The sequence below is a fragment of the Dipodomys spectabilis genome, unplaced genomic scaffold (assembly GCF_019054845.1).
Source record: "Dipodomys spectabilis isolate Male_0828 unplaced genomic scaffold, ASM1905484v1 ptg000092l, whole genome shotgun sequence".
NCBI classification, from domain to species: domain Eukaryota; kingdom Metazoa; phylum Chordata; class Mammalia; order Rodentia; family Heteromyidae; genus Dipodomys; species Dipodomys spectabilis.
Genome location: NW_024870769.1, coordinates 5,992,615 through 6,011,454, shown reverse-complemented (window position 1 = coordinate 6,011,454; position 18,840 = coordinate 5,992,615). Strand labels below are relative to the sequence as shown.

The 18,840-nt window shown below is 38.5% G+C and overlaps 1 protein-coding gene across 3 annotated transcripts in view; it reads left to right on the top strand.

Annotated features, from left to right (window-relative positions):
* The window catches only part of Jazf1 (JAZF zinc finger 1), a 324,222-nt gene that overhangs the window by 165,756 nt on the left and 139,626 nt on the right, over window positions 1-18,840 (top strand). For all 3 annotated transcript variants that reach the window (XM_042685064.1, XM_042685067.1, XM_042685066.1), the window contains exon 2: window positions 16,509-16,581. In XM_042685064.1, the coding sequence (XP_042540998.1) occupies window positions 16,509-16,581 (73 nt within the window). The remainder of the gene's footprint in view (window positions 1-16,508; window positions 16,582-18,840) is intronic.

Here is an 18,840-nt window from a genome sequence, read left to right as displayed (position 1 = left end):
CAGGTGATGTGGGATTATGGGGAAGTAGTTAGTTACCAAAGAGATTGCTGGTTCACCACGCCATCAGCAGCACTTGTCTCCAGCTGGATCCCAACAGCTTTGTTTCTAGAAAATAAACTAGATGACCTCAAATGGGTTCTAAAGGAAGTAGCTTTAAGGATATTATTCTTCAAACTACTACCTAATGGCATTTAATTAGAATGCCATTTAATAATTAAGACTCCTATTACTATTCTTTCAGTTATTGGTTCTTTCTGTGCTCAGAATTACTTTGTCACCTCTGTGCTACTTGCTCAGGATAGAAGAGAAATAGGGTAATTGCTTTGGAAATCTCTGGGGAAAGAAGGCACTTTAAAATGTAATTCATCTTTTTACCAGATGAGTTTACTAAGACAGAGTCCACTCTGTAGGCTCATGGAATGTCCTGGAGAAGTAGTAACATTTGCAATGGCCTTTGGAGGATAAATCCAAAGATGCCCACAGAAAAGTGAGTGAGGAGAAGGTGTCCTAGTAGTAGGAACCCAACAGCACATAATTAAATAGGGAGGCTACTTGTGGGATTGTGAAAAGGTAAAATAGCCTGAGGCACCCAGGATCTGACAGCAGGAGGATGCTGAGGGGAGATGAACTGTTATGAACCTGAAGAGAATGAAAGTGTAAGAGATGGCTACTGGAGCTGTAGCTTAAATTGGGACATTGCAGCCACTCACCAAACCGCACCTGGATGGGAAGAGTAGGATATGGCTACCCTTTCAACTCTGTTGATATCCTCTCGGTGTTTCCCATGAGTAGTACAGTCAGAAATCAGTAGCAAGAGAGTTCCACTGGAACATTGCTTGCCCAGTTCAGGACAGGACAGAGAAAGACAGACTGCTAATCACAACAAGAGGTACAAGCAAGGTGTACACGGAGAACAAGAGGAAAGAATTGCTGACTGGTCTGTAGGAGCCAGGAAGAGAACTATTGAAAGATGAGTGATTAAATTTAGTTTTGATGGAGCCTAATTATAAATGATCATCTTTTGTACTTTTAAAAACGTGCAATAAACAGCTGTATGTGGATGTGGGCTTGGTGGATAGCATTATTGATATTTCATTTAGTAATCTTTTCACTTTTTAAAAATCAACAGTTGGGCTGGGTGTTCATGCCCATAATCTTAGCTACTCAGGAGGCTGAGATCTGAGGACCTCAGTTCAAAGCCAGACCAGGCAGGATAGTATGTGAGACTCATCTCCAATGAACTTCCAAAAAGTCAAAAATGGAACTGTGATTCAAGTGTTAGAACGCTAGTCTTGAGTAAAAAAAGCTCAGAGACAGTGCCCAAGCCCTGGGTTCAAACCTCAGGACTAACACACAACACATACACACACACACACATATACACACACACATACACTAGCAGTTGGGACTCATTAGTAGATTATAAAATCAACTTTAGTGGGTTATCTCTATGTATTTTAATAAGGTGATATTGTAATGTGTATTGTATGTACTGAAGTTGAATATTTTCTAAAACTCATTTGTGACTGTAGGGAGCAGTCTACTTGTTTACAGTTTAAAATATATTATCTATGAGTTTCAGTGAAAACACTGACATCATTGTCTCTGCCAATCCATCTTCATTCTTCAGCCAATGATGGTACAGCAGTGTTAGACAGCAATGAACATATTTTTATCTCTGCATTCATGTTTAAAGCCAAGCCCAAGATGATTCAATATCTTTATGATGTTGAGTCCATGTCTGAAGTATTTAACTTCATCTCAACTAAGCTGAGAAAATCCATTTGAGTTTCTGTGTTCTGTTTTCTCAAACTCAACTGATAATAATGTTTACCAAATCTCCAAACTCTCCTGAACCCCTCTGAAGAATCTGAGGTCATGTGATCACTTTGATAACACCTACTTTACTTAAAAATTAGAGTTGTGCATTTGTTTTGAACACATGATAAAATTGTTTCAGTGTGCCTTGATTTATAAAATGAAAGGCTTTCCTTTATGTGGAAAGCAAGTTAGTTGACAGTTTCTCCTGACTCAGAATGGCTTTTAACAAACTTAACTGAACACTAGTCAGAAAGTTTTATCTCTCCACTGTGGAAGCACTTCTGGGGAACTCTTCTAGTGAAGGCCTGTGCTCTTCCAAGAGGAATGTCAATCCACACATACTCCACAAGCTTCAGGGATGCAACGGACAATAAATCCAAATTCTTTACACAAATAATTCTGAGATCTCTTATTTTCAGAGATCATTGACAAGAATGAGTGAATAGACACCTGTATAGGGTTCTTCCTGGTGGAAAATCATAAGCTAGAGGCCATCTTAGTAGTTGGAGGTGGGGAGTTGTGCAGTGATTCTTACTTCCCTCCTGTGAGGGGAGATGGTATGCCACTCTCTCTCTTTCACAGGTAAGGAAAATGACTTGCTAAGATCTATAAGCCAGAAATAGCACTAGAATCACAGGTGTTTAAGCTTGGTGACTCAAAGGACAGACTTAGGAGACTATGTTCAAGTGTCTGTCACAGGTTCTGACTCTCATCCATATTTGTTTTTGTGTTTTATATCATTTCTTCCCAAGCACGCCAGTGCTTTACCGATCAAACACTTTTTTAGTAAGAAAACTAAAGTCTAGTGAGGACTATCCATAGTGACTATGTACGTGGGGGTAGAGAAGAGGGATGCAGGTGTCTCTGCACCTTCCTTTCAACTTTGCTGTGAACCTAAACCTGCTCTTAAACAAGAACTCCTGAAAGGATTGCTGCATATATGGACATATCATAATGAAGCTCCTTTGTATGATGAATACATGCTAATAAATCTTAAAAAATTTAAGAAATGATTCACTTTGATACATTTCCCTATCCAGATGGTCACCTGATCTTACCTATGCTGATTCCTGACATCATCCAGTCTCAAGAACCTCAGAATCTCGAGTTATTTTTTGTTTATGTAGGCTTTCTCAATTGTCAGTGTTGGAAAGATTAGCAAAATCATATTCTGTAGGAAAACCATTCTCTTTACTACTTCTAATGCCATAAGGCTGCTTAGTTTCATTGTTATGGTTGGATAGCCCTCAAAGAATGGCAGGTGTAAAAAGCAGGAATACCTGCAAGACACAGTGTGCTTTTGTGATATGTAAGATGGTGTCAAACCATATGATAACACTTTTTACTTGTGAATTGTTAGGTATTTAATTTTGCTATAAAAATGCATGTGCATTCATGAAAAAGATATAATAAAAACGCTTGCCCATTTAATTCTAGAGTGTTGGTAGCAATATTCTAACCATTCATGCTGCAATGTAAGCTATTTCTATATTTCTATTCAGAGAGATAGCAAGCGTGGCCAAATAGCATGTACTTGGAAGATAACCCTAGATTTGAGGCCTTATCTACTAGTTATAAGATTTGAGTCTTGTATTTTTCTTTGGGAAAGGATAGGAAGTACAGGATATTCTTTGTGGGCTGTAGTTTGGTATGTCTCTTTTGTAGGATGTTCAATTGCACATACAAAGCAACGCATTCTGAATCGACTTGGTGTAGGCACTCAGTGATGTAATAATACCCTTATTGTCAGTGGTTACTACTATTTTAAGAATGATTGATTGTTCACAAACATAATCCTACAATGTAAGCATTGAATGCCTGAAATAATAGTAATAGCTGGGCTTTATTAGGCATTTACCTTGTACCAGCCCCTACACCGTGCTATATATGACTTCTCTCTCTTAATCCCCTTAACAACATCATAATGTGCAGGAGCTATAAGTTACTGTCTTCCATATCTGGAAATTCTGGTTAAGAAATTCTTAAGTCACATGTTTAGAAAGCAGAAGACCACATCAGTATCTATCGCATAATGTGGTGTCTGTAAAGGAAATTAACTTTTGTGTTTTTGTAAATAAAAAAAAATATCATCCCAGCACTGCTTCCCGAAGCCCTTCTACAGAAGCCAAGACTGCCAAGAGCCATCTGCCAGGTGCTAGATAACAGAGAGCCAGGGGCCTCCGGACACCCAAATTCACACCATCAGCGAGATCGCCGAGTTACAGCTCAGCATGCACCCCTGCTCATTAGCAAACAGAAAGAACACAACCTGCACAGAATCTGGAGCCATAAATCCCCAAATAGTATGTAGCCTCTGAGGTCCATGAGCCTGACACTAGGCTCCTCACCGCCATCTGGGCGCAGAGATAGCGTGTGGGATCCATAAGCAGGTAAGCAGAAGTCCTCAGACACAACTCAGACCCTAGTAAGCTATAACCAGTGAGCATTAGGTCTGATGATGCACATGTAACCCTGCATCCAAAATGTCCAGCTCTTTCTCTCAGTGGCTTTTTTTCTAAAGCAATGAATTTGTTTCCCTGAGAGTTGGGAATTAATGAAGGCAATTCTACTTGCCAAATACTAAATGAAGCTGGCTTCCAAACTGCAAAAGTAATATTCTTGGTTATGGCCTGATTTGTTAAGAGAGGTAACTAATAACAACACGGGAATACCACATTAGTTCAGGCCAATCTTTCAGAAAATTCTAAGTAATGCAAGCTTATTAATTATAGGAACATGCCATGAAGAAAAAAATGATAAAAAAATTATACTAATAAATAATTCCCACCCAGTCACAGGTCCTGTCAGATGCTCCTCCTAAATAGATTTAAGATTGCTTCCGATTAAAAGTTTGCTTGTGAGTTGGTTTTAAAAATAAATGAAGACACTAACTTGTCTACATGATGACTGAGCTTAGGATGTTCTGTATAGTAAATGAAAGGGGAGGAAAATAACTAGAGCTCCAAACTAAACCCTAATTTAAGATTTCACTAGATGTTAGATTTATCTATAAAGTCTTTAAAGCACTTTCATAGTTTGTCTCCACTTCACAAATGCTTTCTTAGTTTGAAGAGGAAAATGCAAACTGGTTGAATAATTCTTCCAGCTAGTTCTCTTTCCTTTGTGGTTTCTAAGTCCTCTTAGTAATTGTCAACTGGTCACACAATCTCTAGAGCTTTCAAATCTTTCCTACTTACCCAGGTGACACCAAAAGGCAGTTCTAATTGAGAATCACTGAATGCTCAGCACTTTGTGTAGAAATGGCTGAAACCAATGGAGACAAGTTTGCTGGTAAGATCCCCAGGTATGAAGTGTAAGGCCAGTAGAACCGCAGTGTCTTTCCAGTTTGGGAGGTCTATTCCAACTGGCTCATCAGGCAGCAGTTTCTGTGGTTATCCTTGATGTTTCTCTGATTTTTTTTAGCTATTGAAATAATATACGTATAGTGAGAAATTTCTACACATTAGTATTTTATACTAGCTCACTGTGATTTCAGATCATTATGTCACATCCCCTAGAACTGAGATGGCAAGTGTGTATGTACTTCAATCTCTAACACATAATACTTGACATATATATTTGACCTCCTGCAAACATCAGTTTATTATTCATCTTGATTATTTGGTCTATCTGTAATTAAGATTTACTTCTTTGTCAGCTTTCTAGAATCCAAGCTTGTCATCAATTTATATTTTTGTCAAGGGAAAGGGAAATTTCTTTTGATATAGATAGGATATCACAGCATATGTAGGTCTCAAATAAATGTGATTCCTAGTGTCAGAACTGCCCTTTAAAGAAAAAAAATTGGCAGTTGGAGGAAAATTTGGTACAATCAAAGAAGAGGAACAAATGTGAACAGATCTGCATTAATAAATATTCAGACTAAGTCTGTTCCAGTGTCAGTGTTTGTAGGTAGTGTTGCTACATGTAGATTTGTGTGATGGAAGTTGTGTGCATGTTCTCATTTTTCACTTTAATTGCCTGCCTGAAAAGATCCTGACAGCTTCAAAGGTTACTGCTGGTTGCATTGCTCATAACTCTGAGCAATATGCATGTGCGATTTGCTTCATTATTGCTCACTAATAACCAGTTCTGGAGAAAGTCTTGAAGCTACCAAAGAAGCCATAATTTGACATGATGGTTTTCTTTTTTTCTCCCATTTTAATCTATGCTACATATGGTTCTTTAACCAGTTTATAACACATACTAGGATAATGTGGGTGTGATTTTACTCTTTTCATGCTATGCGCTTAGAATGATAAATTCTTACACAATTCTTTTTAATCTATAAAACAAAGCCAAATATAATACTTGCATATTATTAAATATTTGGGTTTGGATTAGGCTTATGTTTGGGTTCATGTAACTAAGAATTCCTTAAATAACAATGTATTTAGAGAAAAAGAATTTATTCCTCCCACTTTCCAAAAGTTTGGAGGTGGTCAGGCTAGGAACAATATGAAGCTTCACATGGTCAGCAGTTCAGATTCCTTTGTATTACTCTACCATGGATGACTTCCATTCCCAAAGTAAATGCAGGAATGCCAATTATTCTTTTAGTCACACTAATGTAAAACCACCACAAAGACAGACATGTCCTTAAGGAGTCTTTTCCTTTGAAGCCCTGTATCTTACTGGCCAGGATGTAGTCACATAGATGTACCTGGTTCAATGAATACTGAGAAATATAGTCTGTCAAGACATCCATGTTCCTAAGCATTATAAAGGAAAATGACTACTGGACATGCCTGTCACACTTATTTGGGTGCTGAGTTTTTAGATTTTCTATTTTGGGGGAGTAGGAGGGGTGGTTTTTAGGACTGAACTTAAAATCTGCCTTGCTTTTGGTAGACAAGTGATCTATCATTGAACCTGCTCTCACTTACCTTTCCTCTAGCTTGTTTTTCAGATATAATCTTGAACTTTTGTCTTATCTGGCCTTGAACTGCTATTCTCCTACCTCTACCTCATGACTAGCTAGTATTTTACTGCTTCATACCACCACCTTTGACTTATTTTTGAGATAAGATCTTAATTACTTTCACCCAACCTTGCCTCAAACCCTGAGCTTCCTGCTTCTACCTCCCAAAAAGCTGGAGTTACTTGGAAGATATGTATCATCATTCCTGCTGAGATTTTAGATTTTCTATGCACCATTATGACACTGACTATAAAATAGGGATAATCCACAATATAACAGATCTTAATTCCAAAAACTTTATGGGCAAAAAAACAAACAAACAATGAGCAGTTACCTACCTATTCAAAACACATTACTGGTTTAGCATTCATTTCCAACCTAGAGTGAAAAATACTGTCCTTATCAACATTTTTAAGGTTAAAAAAAAACAAACTTTCAAGGCTTAAAGAAGTATTGGACTGTGAGACAGGCCAACTTAGGTGGAATGGCGTTGAGCCAGGGTAAGAGTGAGAAGTAGGAACAAGGATTCCAGTGAGAGGGTAGTGACCCTAATGAGCCTTGGGGACTCATGTACTAAGTCACCTAAAATACCACATTTAGCACCCACTTTGACTCAGTTCCTCCCCCAACTCCAACTTTTTACACTCACTTTCTTGTGAAAAAGTTATCAGCCACTGTTTCACATGAAGTACGGCTTCTTCCTTATCACTGTTGAGCCTAGTAGGTTCTCAGTAGATAGTTTGGCTGTGTTACATGATAACCAAGACTTTAATCAGGATGGGGATTTTACTGTGTATCATTGTTTGTCTTGAGGGCCATGTTCTGGGACAGTTGTCTAGTGGAATGTGTGGTGCTAGGGTGGGATTCTTCAGTGCTTCCATCCTATCTGCATCACAAGTCCCTTATCTCTCCTTTCTCTAAGGCTCCAGCTTCTTGGTTCTGCACAATGTCTTGCTACGCATTAGAAACAGACCTCTTTCTTGTCTATGAAACCCTTTTCACTTTTCAGTTCTTTTTCTTTTAGACTCATAGCCATAGTATAAAGTTTTATTTCCCTTTCTATTTTCAACAAATCTTTAATTCTGTAGCCAAACTTTTTTCCAGCCTCCATACCACTACTAGTTATTTTCTGAAACATGGGTGTCTCTGTTTTTGCCTTCAGTGACTCTACCATTTCCTCCAGAATTAATGCTGAATTTACAGAGAGCAATTCATTCTTTCCACGAGGAGTCCCATTGTGTCCTTCAGGCCTCTTGCAGAGAAATATTGGTCTTCTTTCCAGTCCCTACTCTTTTTCTGCTCACCTGCTCAGAGCATTTTTTTTTTCTGTTCACACTCACCATTTCTTCACCTTTACCTCAAGTCTTGTGGTTTTTCTTTCAAAAAATTTTCCTGATTCTCAGAGAATCATGTTTTGTTTCTAGAGTAGTTAGTATATTTCTGAATGATACACATCATAGTCTGTCTTAAATTATTATAAATTAGGAATTGCACTGGGCTCCAGTGGCTCACACCTGTAATACTATCTACTCAAGGGACTGAGATCTGAGGATCACCATTCAAAGCTGGCCCAGGCAGGAGACTCTTATCTCCAGTTAACCACCCCCAAAAATGCCAGAAATAAAGTTGTGGCTCAAGTACTAGAGTGTTAGCCTTGAGCTGAGAGCGCAGGGATGGTGCCCAGGCCCTCAGTTCAAGTCCCAGGACCAGTATAAAAAAAAAAAAATCCTAGTAATTCCATTCATCTTCCTTGCTCAGTTGTGAACCTACTGATAATTCCCCTAAACAATTCTTCTGAAAAGACATTCTAAATGTCTTTTTGCCCGTAGCTTAGAAACACTACTCTAAAACATGTCTAGAAATGTTCTAGAACTAATGTATATTGGTTCTTCAACCCTCCACAGTACCTACCCCTGAGCTTATGGCCTCAAATATAATGCCACACTTGGGTTTCCCACCTTCACTTCTGAATGATTCATTTTCCCCACTCCCTTCAAAACCTACCTCAGGCCCTATTCACCAGTAAAACCTTCTCATGTTGGCCTTATCTGCCCTCCTTTCCCCAATATTCTGAATTTCCCACCATTTTGTAACACTTCCTGAACAAACATCTGTGCTAGATTATCATGTTTTAATGTGAGTTTATAGATATATCAGTGTGTACATAAATGTGTGTATCACACACACCGATACAGTCACATACATGAATACTTGTTTTCCTCTCCATCTGACTCTTCAAGCTATCTGAGCTGGATGACTTATCTTTGTCCCAAGTCACTTCTGTATACAGAGCCTCCATTTAGTTCATTATCCGTAATAGTGGGCATTTTATTAGTGTCAAGCACTAGACTTATATTTGTGGCTTTTAACGCCAAATTCCTGAAGAAGCTACCATTTTAGTGGAATTAAGACAGATTCACCAAACCATGTAGGACAAGATATCAGAAATGTAATATAGAGGCCAAATTCGTAGAGGCTAGGTAGAATTTCCTTGGGCAAATAATGCTAAGCAGAAGAAAATCTTCTTTCCATAAGCTGATACTTTTTCAGCCTTGGAAAGTAATTCCAGAGTCTGTTCTGCCTTTTATTCTGTTTCTCAGTCTCAATCACCAGCAGCTATCTTTTCTTATACTGCTTCTTCTCTTACACTTCTTTTACCTGCTTAGAGGCTGTGTCCAGGGGCAGAGGTAACAGAAGACATTTCTTTCTGGTATTTGGTATTGCATGCTGCTTGCTCCATCGTCAGGCTTATTTCTGAGGAAAACAGGCTGATATGCTTGCTATGTGTGCTGCACATGCATGGTCCCAAATGCGTGGAGAATTCGATGGAGCTGAGATTTGGCCATATTATAAGTGGAGAGAATTTTGATGTTTTCTCGTCCCAGCACACCAGTCTGCAGGGCTGCTGTATGCAAATGCAAATGCATAGGCTGTGGACTTGACAAGCACACCTAGAAGTTATAATGCTTTCTGGAAACCTCCATTATCACAGGTAACAAGGTGAGAGCTAGGTGGATCAGTAACACTTCGTCAACACTGAGGAGAATGGACTGATGTCATCTTTTCATAAGTGTTCTTTATCCTAGGGAAAAAATTAAGCAGTCATCAGTGCCCATAGGAGTTTGATGGCTTGATAAAGAGTTAGAAAGAATCCTAGTCAAAACTGTCTTTTGCTGAGAACCTTAACCCTCTGCCCTGCCAGAAATAGTCTGCCCTAAGGCAGCAATTGCTGTTTGTTTATATGCCAGTCCCTTGAAGCATTATCCCAACAGTTCTTGGTTGAATCATGTTTATTCGTTCACTTGTGGTAGGAAAACTCAGGCTATAAATGTGAACATGAATGCTTTTTTTAATAGCTTGTGTTATTGTGTTGCACAGTTGTCCCTGACTTTTAGATTTTTAACTCATAAAGTTTACAGCAACACTTAACTGCATCTGGATTTTACATTGATTTGGAAAGGCAGGAATCTCACTGTAATTTGCACTGACTTCCCTGTAATGGAAATTATGGCTTGGGAAAAGTTTCAAATGACGTGTCTATAAACTAAGGAAAAGTTGATCCATTCAAAAGCTGGTTACATGCAATTGTAGGTTTTTTTTAAAAGACCATTGCCAACAAGAAATATTTATTTCAGCAACTAAACTAGTCATGAATTAAGGTTGGTATTTGTAAATTATTGGTTCAACAAAAAGTGAAAGCTGCAGCAACTATGCTGAGTTTTTAAGAAAGCTGTAACAATTGCATGGAGTCCATTGGTACAGCCAGACAGCTGTAGTGAGCTAATTTCATAGGGTGAACTGCCTTTTTGGTAGTTAGAATACTGGCGCAGTAGGGCTTAGAACTCAGGTCTTCTGGACCTAGACCTGCCAGTCCTGGGTTTGTGTGAGGAGGCATGGTGTATAACCTAGGTCTCCATGTGTTTGCTGTTTCACTCATGTCTAACTGCCTTTCTCCCTCCCTCTTCCCTACCTCATTTTCCTCTCTCCCTTGTTGCCCTTCCCATTTGTTTTGATGTCTCTCATTCATGTTCAATGTTTGGTGATCATTCCTTAAGTGTTCTTGGCTCATCTTTAATGCCATAATAAAAAGTGGATAGGAAACTGAGTGCAGGCACAATGGAGTTTGTTAATCATAGACTTAAGTATAAGAAGAGCATTTAAAGAATTGCCAGATGTCAGCATCTGCTGGTCTTTTCTCTACACTACTTAATGGAACCAGAGAAGACTCCTCCTGACCAGCAGTCAGTGTTCTTAGTAGCAGTGGAACAGGAATATTTCCACCATATTCCTGTGTCCCTAAACCCTGTACTCTCCTCTTTCCTGTCCACTGACCTTAGATGAGGAACGTCTTCAATAGTCCTCCCTAATCATCTTTTTACCTTTTGTTATAGCTGGTACCTCCCAGGTCCAGGGCCTCTTGAGCTTCTTTCTACAGAGGTTCAGCTGCTGGGTGTTCTCCAACTGCAGTCCCTTGTTATTTCATCCACACTCCAGGCCTCTTTCTGTTCCCGTATGGCTTTTCCATATCCCCCCAAAAATAGGACAAAATAGTTAGCTATGTCACTTCTCCCTTTTTTCTATCCTTTATAATTTTTTTTATTCCTTTCTTTCTATATTAGTTTAAGCCATGTTTAACCCAAACTCTTCAAGGCTCTTATCATAAAATTGAGTGGCATATCCATGCAGCAATTATGTTGCATCTACAGTTTCAGACATTGGAGATCCAAAGCTGGAGTGTTGGAGAGATAAGTCAAACAGTTTGGGAGAGAAAAAGCACATTTTCAGGCAATATCCCTTCCATCAGTGGTGGTACAAGGAAGGAAGTGGAGTGAGCAAGAGGAGGGTGTGACAGACCCTGCCCAGGATGCAGTGGGAGGCCCTTCTGAAGTTTTACAAGTTCAACAGCTGGAGGAAAGCTGAGAAAAGACTGCACCCATTAATTAGTACTGGAATCACTGAGTAATCCCAAAATAAAGTGTTGAAGCTAGCCCTCCTGGTCAAAATCACTCTGGCTGAGTGGGTGTTTGCCTTTCCAGGTTCTTCCAGAGGCCCTGCAATTCCCGATGCCTTCCCTCCTATATCCTCTCAGGCCACCCACAGTTGCCATACATACGTAGACAAGATCCAGAAATTGAAGAAGGCTACTCAAGGGAGATGGCCGCACATCTTCCTCACACTGCTACCTCCCAGCCTGCAGATACCAGGATCTTGTTAGTTTTACACAGATGGTTTTTTTGACCTTCTTAAATAGGTAGTTCCAAACATATAAAATCCCACCAAGACAGACTAGAGCATAGCCAAAGCCCATTAATTAGCTCATTAATTAGTGGTGGTTGGCCCAGCAAACAATGGATAGAATTCTCAAGTAGGCTTAAAGACAGCAGTACAGAGGAAGATTTGTCAGAAATGTCATAAATCCAGACTTTGGTTTCCAGTACCGGAGACAGCAAAGCAGATAAACATAGGCCTTACTGATTGAACAAGATGGACTTGATGTAGGCCCAACCTCAGTTCCACTGTACTTCCAATCTCTACTGAAAAGGGTCTGAAGTTTCCTCTCCTAGTTCCTTACAGTTTTGCTGTTTGTTTCTACTACTTGAGAAGCAATGGGAGCTAGTGCTATGGCAATGAGCCCTTTGCAATTCAGTTGCTTCACTAGAACTATGAATTGCTAAGATCACATGACTATGGAAAGCTCCATGTTGTAGCTGGATCTGATGTTAAATACTTTGTTATAGAGCAGTCTGCACAAAATATTGCCCCAAGATAATGACAGAAGATACACATTGCCAGGCACTTCTGAGAATGCTTTTAGAAACCTTGAAGTATTCTGATAGGTTTTTATTGCTTGAGTACTTTAAAAATATTTTAATATTTGATTTGAATTCTGTATGTGCAAAGGAGAGTACATGCAGAGAGGAGGCAGAAATGGTATCATAATCTTTATCAGTACAGTGTTTGGTTCTGCTTTGCCCTTCTAGAAAAGTTGGGTTTATTTTCCTGTCAATTCTGAGTGATATAAAAGTTTCAGAGTGCTGTTGTGTGTGGCTGTTGATGGTCACATTATAGAAACTGCCAAATTTCCAGCTTTAAGTAGTATCATGAGGCTATGAAAAATTCAAGTGTTTCTACCCACAGACCATTACTGAAGCAGATTATATCTCTGGGCAATTTTATAGCCAATGTTCCAGTTTCATATTTTATTGACACTATAAACAACCCAGAGAAATATCTAGGAGATGGTATGCTATAGCCATTTCATTTCTTATTACATTCATTAGTGTAGGAACTTCTATACACAAATATGTCTGAATAATGTGGCACATAGAATAAGGTTTTCCTTGAATTCAGCCATATCTTATGGACAATGAGACTCCACCAGTTCAAAGTGATCATGTTCCTTCTGTCTTTATAATCCTTGAGGAGAGTATCACTATGAAGTACCTAAGGAAACCATCCTGCTGGGAAAAATCCAGTCTCTCGTCTCTAAAGTATTTTCCCATATCATGGGACAGTCATGGTTCTGTCGGAGAGGGAGAAATAATAAAGACAGCTATTATACTTTTACTCAATGTGAAGTGCTTGGCAGCATAATTAAATCCATAAAATGGTGAGTCATGATCACCACACAGCAGCCAGCCAAGAAGCAAAGGATGGAACCAATGTTTACTTGGGACCAGTTGGTGCAGTTCCTCCATAGCACTTGTGGAGGCTGCTCCTGATTTGTGGCCACCAAGTGCCTCATTTTAAGAACTCAAAGCTTTGATGGGTGTTCTGAAGGTTGTCGAAGGAAATGTTTAATCTGAAAAGAGGGCTTATGCCTGGGAGATGTCTATCCAGAAGTTTGGCAATCAGGGTCTGTCTTGTAGTAAAAGAGAATCTTGCCTAAGGCACTCCCAGATGATCTTTTTAGTCATGGAGCAGATGGTATTTGAAAGCTTTTCGAAGTCTGCTTTCCCCTTATACTTTCAGGATATTTGAGTATATGAGCACAGGTTATGAAATGTGACAAAGAACATTTTCAAAATCTTGCTTTGCAGATAGAATGCTAAACGTTTGATTTTTTTGCAAATCAAAATTATGATGTAGTTTGTGTGAATGTCAGGAAAACACTGAGCATTTAAGTATAGAATTTTATATAAGATATAGCCTTCCCCTTCTCCAAAGAGATACTAGAGCTTTTTCAGCAAGAAGCAGCTTTCCACTACTGTAAGAAAATAGTTGAGATTAACTTATAACGAACAAAGGTTTGTTTTGGCTCACATTTTCAGAGGCTTAAATCCATGACTGGTAAGTTCCATTGCTTCCAGGCCTGTGGGAAGGCAGAGTATCATGGCTGGGAGCAGGTGGTGAAAACACCTGGTACCCAGGAAGCAAAGAGGAGAGGAAAAGGCCAGATCCCAGCATCTCTTTAAGGACATCTCCAATTACCTAACCTCCACTAGGCACCGCCTCCTAAAGGTTTTTCCATCGTCCAGTAGTACCAGACTGAGGATTAAGTCTTCAACACGAAGGCCTTTGGAGGACATTTGAGATCCAAACCATAATAAGCTTGAAGTAGAAAAGAATATGGTATATATGCTTGTACACACACAGACACACTAATAAAAAGAAAAAAGGATAGCCTGGAAGATAATTTAAAATATTTTAGAATTTTATAATTTGGGAAGAAGAGAAAGCCTTACCAAGGTAGTTTGGGAAAATTTTAGGTTGGAAACTAGTTATAAGAACAAAGACAAAAATGAAAGATACTGTAAAAATGTTTTCTGGCTTCGTAGCTCTTACAAGCTTATGCACTTCTTACCCCTTAATACACAAATTTTAGACTCAGAATGGTGTTTTCTTCAAAATTATCTGAGTAATCATGCAACCTTTTCAATCATTCACCCTTAGGTAACCATGTCCCTTTCAATGAATGGCTTTTAATGAATCAAACTCAGGCCCCTAGCTCAAAATCTAAGCTCCTATCAATACCTAAACTTGAACTGGAATTGTTTTGTGAGCATTTAAGACATTTTCTACAACAACATTTGCAATCATTGCCTTATTCTTTCCTATCTTTCTCCTTAATTCTCATTTTCTTGCCTTTCATCTCAAGTCTCTTGTTTCTTACCTCATTAAGCACTTTGAAAGGTCCTACAGGATTGGCATGTCAGTCAGTATTTGCACCTGTGTCCAGCCCAGCATGCCAATGCGCTGTTTCTGAACTCACACTTTGTCCTGTTAAACATGGTTGGGAGGATGCACGTCCAGTGAGCACGTGCCTCAAAAAGAAGATTTATATTGGGATTACACCAAATTTAGATGAGTGTTAAGAGTTGTTTGAGAACTAAGTTCCCCTTCGAAGAATAGTTTCTTTGTGTTTAGAGAACTATTCACTTTATCTCTAGACAAGCATTCCAAGAGTAGCCTTATTGCATAAGGAATCATGGTTGGAAAGAGAGGAAATGCTAAGTTACTGATCTGTTCTTATCTGTACTGCCAAAACCTTGTGACCCAGCACCATGGTACCTTTCAACGAATCTTTTTCTTTTCAGAATTCAGCTTTCACAGACTTATAATGGCAAAGACCCAAGGAAGTAGAATTTCTGAATAGTATGTCCCTGGAATTCTTGGCATAGGAAAATGACAAAGTGAACATGAGAGTCTTGATTTTAACATTAAGAATAAACTGGCTCTGCTGTCCAGTCTTAGTCTGGAAGTCAAAAGCATTGTGAATGCATTTTTATGCTATCATTTTTGCCATTCATGGTCTCTGCCACTGTGTCTACTTCCTGCTCCTGTCACCTGTTAATGCACATTGGAGTTTAGTGTGTGTATCTCACATCTACCATGTGCAGTAAACACTTCCTGTGCAAAGGTGCTTGAAACAACATCTGTCATGACATCAAAGGAGGTGTTACCGCCAAGTGCAGCTGGAAGGCTTCTAATAATGCAATCGTTTAGACGAGGTTAGAAGGAAAAGAAATCTGTGAAATATCTGAACCTTTTCCCAAGAAAACAGCATGGAGTCACTTTCCTCCCTTTATGTTATTATAATAAACATTTTGCATGTATTCATGCAATAGTATCTCCATATGAGAAGCTTCAGAATGTTACTGGTTGTGAGAAGCATGCTTTTTTTAATGTGCTGGAGAAGCGCCATTATGGAGTGTTGCTATGGTGTTGAATTCTGCCTCTTTAAGAGGAAAGGCCCTCTTTGAATGTGCTGTTTGTTAACTGAACCAGTAGGCCAATTTCTGATTGAAAGTCTAGAAAGTTGTAATAAACTCATTACACATTTAAAAAGAAGAAGAGTTCCCCTCCAGAATATGAATCCAAATGCAGAAATGTGTTCAGTGAACAAGAACAATACTCAGTAGATTTTCAAATTGATGGAGCTTTCTAATAGAAACTAATTTGTTCCAGCATTGAAGTGAGCATAATTAACAGAGACTTTCTTTCTTAGGCCGATTAAATACTGAAAACCATGCCAACATTGTAACTGTAAGCAGTGAAAACCAATATTTATGAGGGGGATTGTGCAAGAGTTTGTGTGACAGATGGGCATTTTATCACTGTTGATGTTTGGAATTCCCTTGAAAAGTAATGCAATATCTTGTTATTTATGAATGAATGAACAAATGATTTGCATTGCTGACTGAGTTTTATTTAAGAAGATCTATTCTAAATGAATCTCTTTCTCCATTTGGCCTCTGGTACCATGTTAGGTAACCTCGTATGTTCTGATGCAAAGCCTGAAAATTTATAATTTTTTTTATTACAGATACAGATCCACGTGTTTTAGAAAAGCAAGAATTACAGCAGCCAACCTATGTTGCCCTCAGTTACATTAATAGGTAAGCCATTTTCAGAAATACAGCAATTCTCTATTTTTAAGCATTTGTTTTTAACAAAATAGTTTTAAAAAACAATGCTTTCAGTCTTGCAATATTTGCATGAGATTATTTTCAAGCAACCTCTATGTGGAATTTGCTTGTTTCCTTGTTGAGAAGATATTGAATGTAGTCCTCTGTTCATATGTCTGAAAACATGACTGATTTATATGCTCATTCTGGAAGTGTTTTGTATGTAGAGTTGGAGTATGCTCTTGGCTTCATAAGGCAGTGTGTGAGATTAATAGATTTATGTTGAGCGAACCCTTTAAATCCTAGGGTAAAGAGGTATTTTATGAATTCAAAACATGGTTGGAATATCAGAATATATCAGACTATAACAAATTGAAGTGATTTAATTTCAAAAAGTTATTTAGTAACAGCCCATCTTTTAGTAAAAACATTCTTGGCAACTGACCCCATCTGTGTAAAATAACTCAAGTTTTTACTTAAACAGAATGTGTGAGCCCAATGTTAGAGGACTGTTTTGAACTTGATATATCAGTCTAAAAGAAGACAGTGTTACAGCCAACTCAAATAATTAGGGAGACAATTTTTTTGGAGAGAACTTAAAAATCACCTTAAGAAAACATTCTCCTAATGCAAAAAAGACAAAGTAGAAGAAAATTGGGATTTTTTTATTCTCTGCTCATAATTCAGTGAATGAATTTCTATTGACTATCCCTTTTATGAAAGGTGAAGTGTTTCTTGTTCCTTAGTATAATTAATTCCCAGCTTTCCACTCCAGACACTGAGCCTCAACTCTGATACTGTTTCATTGTAGTACCTTTTTAGGAAGCTTAATTCTTGCCTAGATAGAGCTGTCAATCAACCTATGTTGAGCTTCAAGTCCATGATGAAACCTTTTTCAATACATCTATGTATTTCCTATTTACTGATCTTCCCAAGAAGTGAGATAGGATATCTACAGTTTTTTATTTCACATAATTTTTTAATGGTATTGGAGTATGAACTTAGGACTTTGTGTTTGCTAGGCAGGTGATCTGCTGCTTAAGCCAGGCCTTCAGCTCTATTTTGCTTTAGCTGTTTTTGAGATAGGATCTTGCTTTTTGCCCAAGCTGACCGGGACCAATTCTCTTAATTATGCTAGCACAGCCAAGTTTTTCTTTTGTGATAGGATCTTGACCACTTTTTTTTTTGGCTTGGGCCTAGCCTTGAACCATGATCACAATTTCAGCCACCTAAGTAGGTAGGCTTATGGGCATGAGCCACTGTTCCTAGCTCATTTCCTATAGCTCTGACATGTTGGTAGAATACCCTCAAATCACATTAGATACCAACAAAAATATCTGTGATTACGTAGTCTTTCATAGAACCTGTGCAGTTTTCAGTAACTACCAAGTAATTTGAAAACTCTTTAGTTATATATGTATTCATATAACTTAGTGTATTAACTAAACTATATTAGAGGATAAATAGACCTATAGATTAATTGTGGCATTGCATAGGACTTTTAATAGGATATTCTGATTTGGGTAAAAAAAAAATCACCTCTATATACAAATTAGTATAATACTAAGCCATACTACTTTAAACATATGTATATATAGTTGTATTTTTTTTTTTGTACTGGAACTGGGGCTTGACCATAGATACTGGGCTCTGTCCCTTAGTTTTTTCACTCCAAGGTAGCACTTTTACCACTTGAGCCACAGCTCTACTTTGGGTTTTTTGCTGGTTAATTGGAGGGTCTCACAGACTTTTCTGCCTGGCTGGCTTTGAACTATGATCCTCAGATCTCAGTTTCCTTTATAGCTAAGATTATAGACATGAGCCACTGGTACCTGATGAAATATTTTTTTCCTAGGCCAGTATGTGATCCCTAACATCACATTGGACCTGAGTGTTTTGTCCTGCAAGTGTCTTTTTCTTTGGCAGTACTAATGTTTGAACTCTGGGTCTCACTCTTGCGAGGCTGACACTCTAAACACTAGAGACATGATTCTAGCCCTTTTTGCTAATTATTTTGGAGATAGAATCTTGTGAACTTTGCTGCTCAGTTTAGCCTTGAACTGTGCTTCTCCAGCTTAGCTTTCCAAGTGCCTAGAATCAGAGGTGTGAGCCATGGTGCTTGGTTCAAATGTCTTTTTTAATCTGTCATAGACTTCTGATGGAAAGTGATCTGTAGAAGAAATGGGCCAGTTGTGTCACTCAATGCTTTCAGCCTTCAGATTTTCTTTTGTTTCACTGAGGCGCTCTATT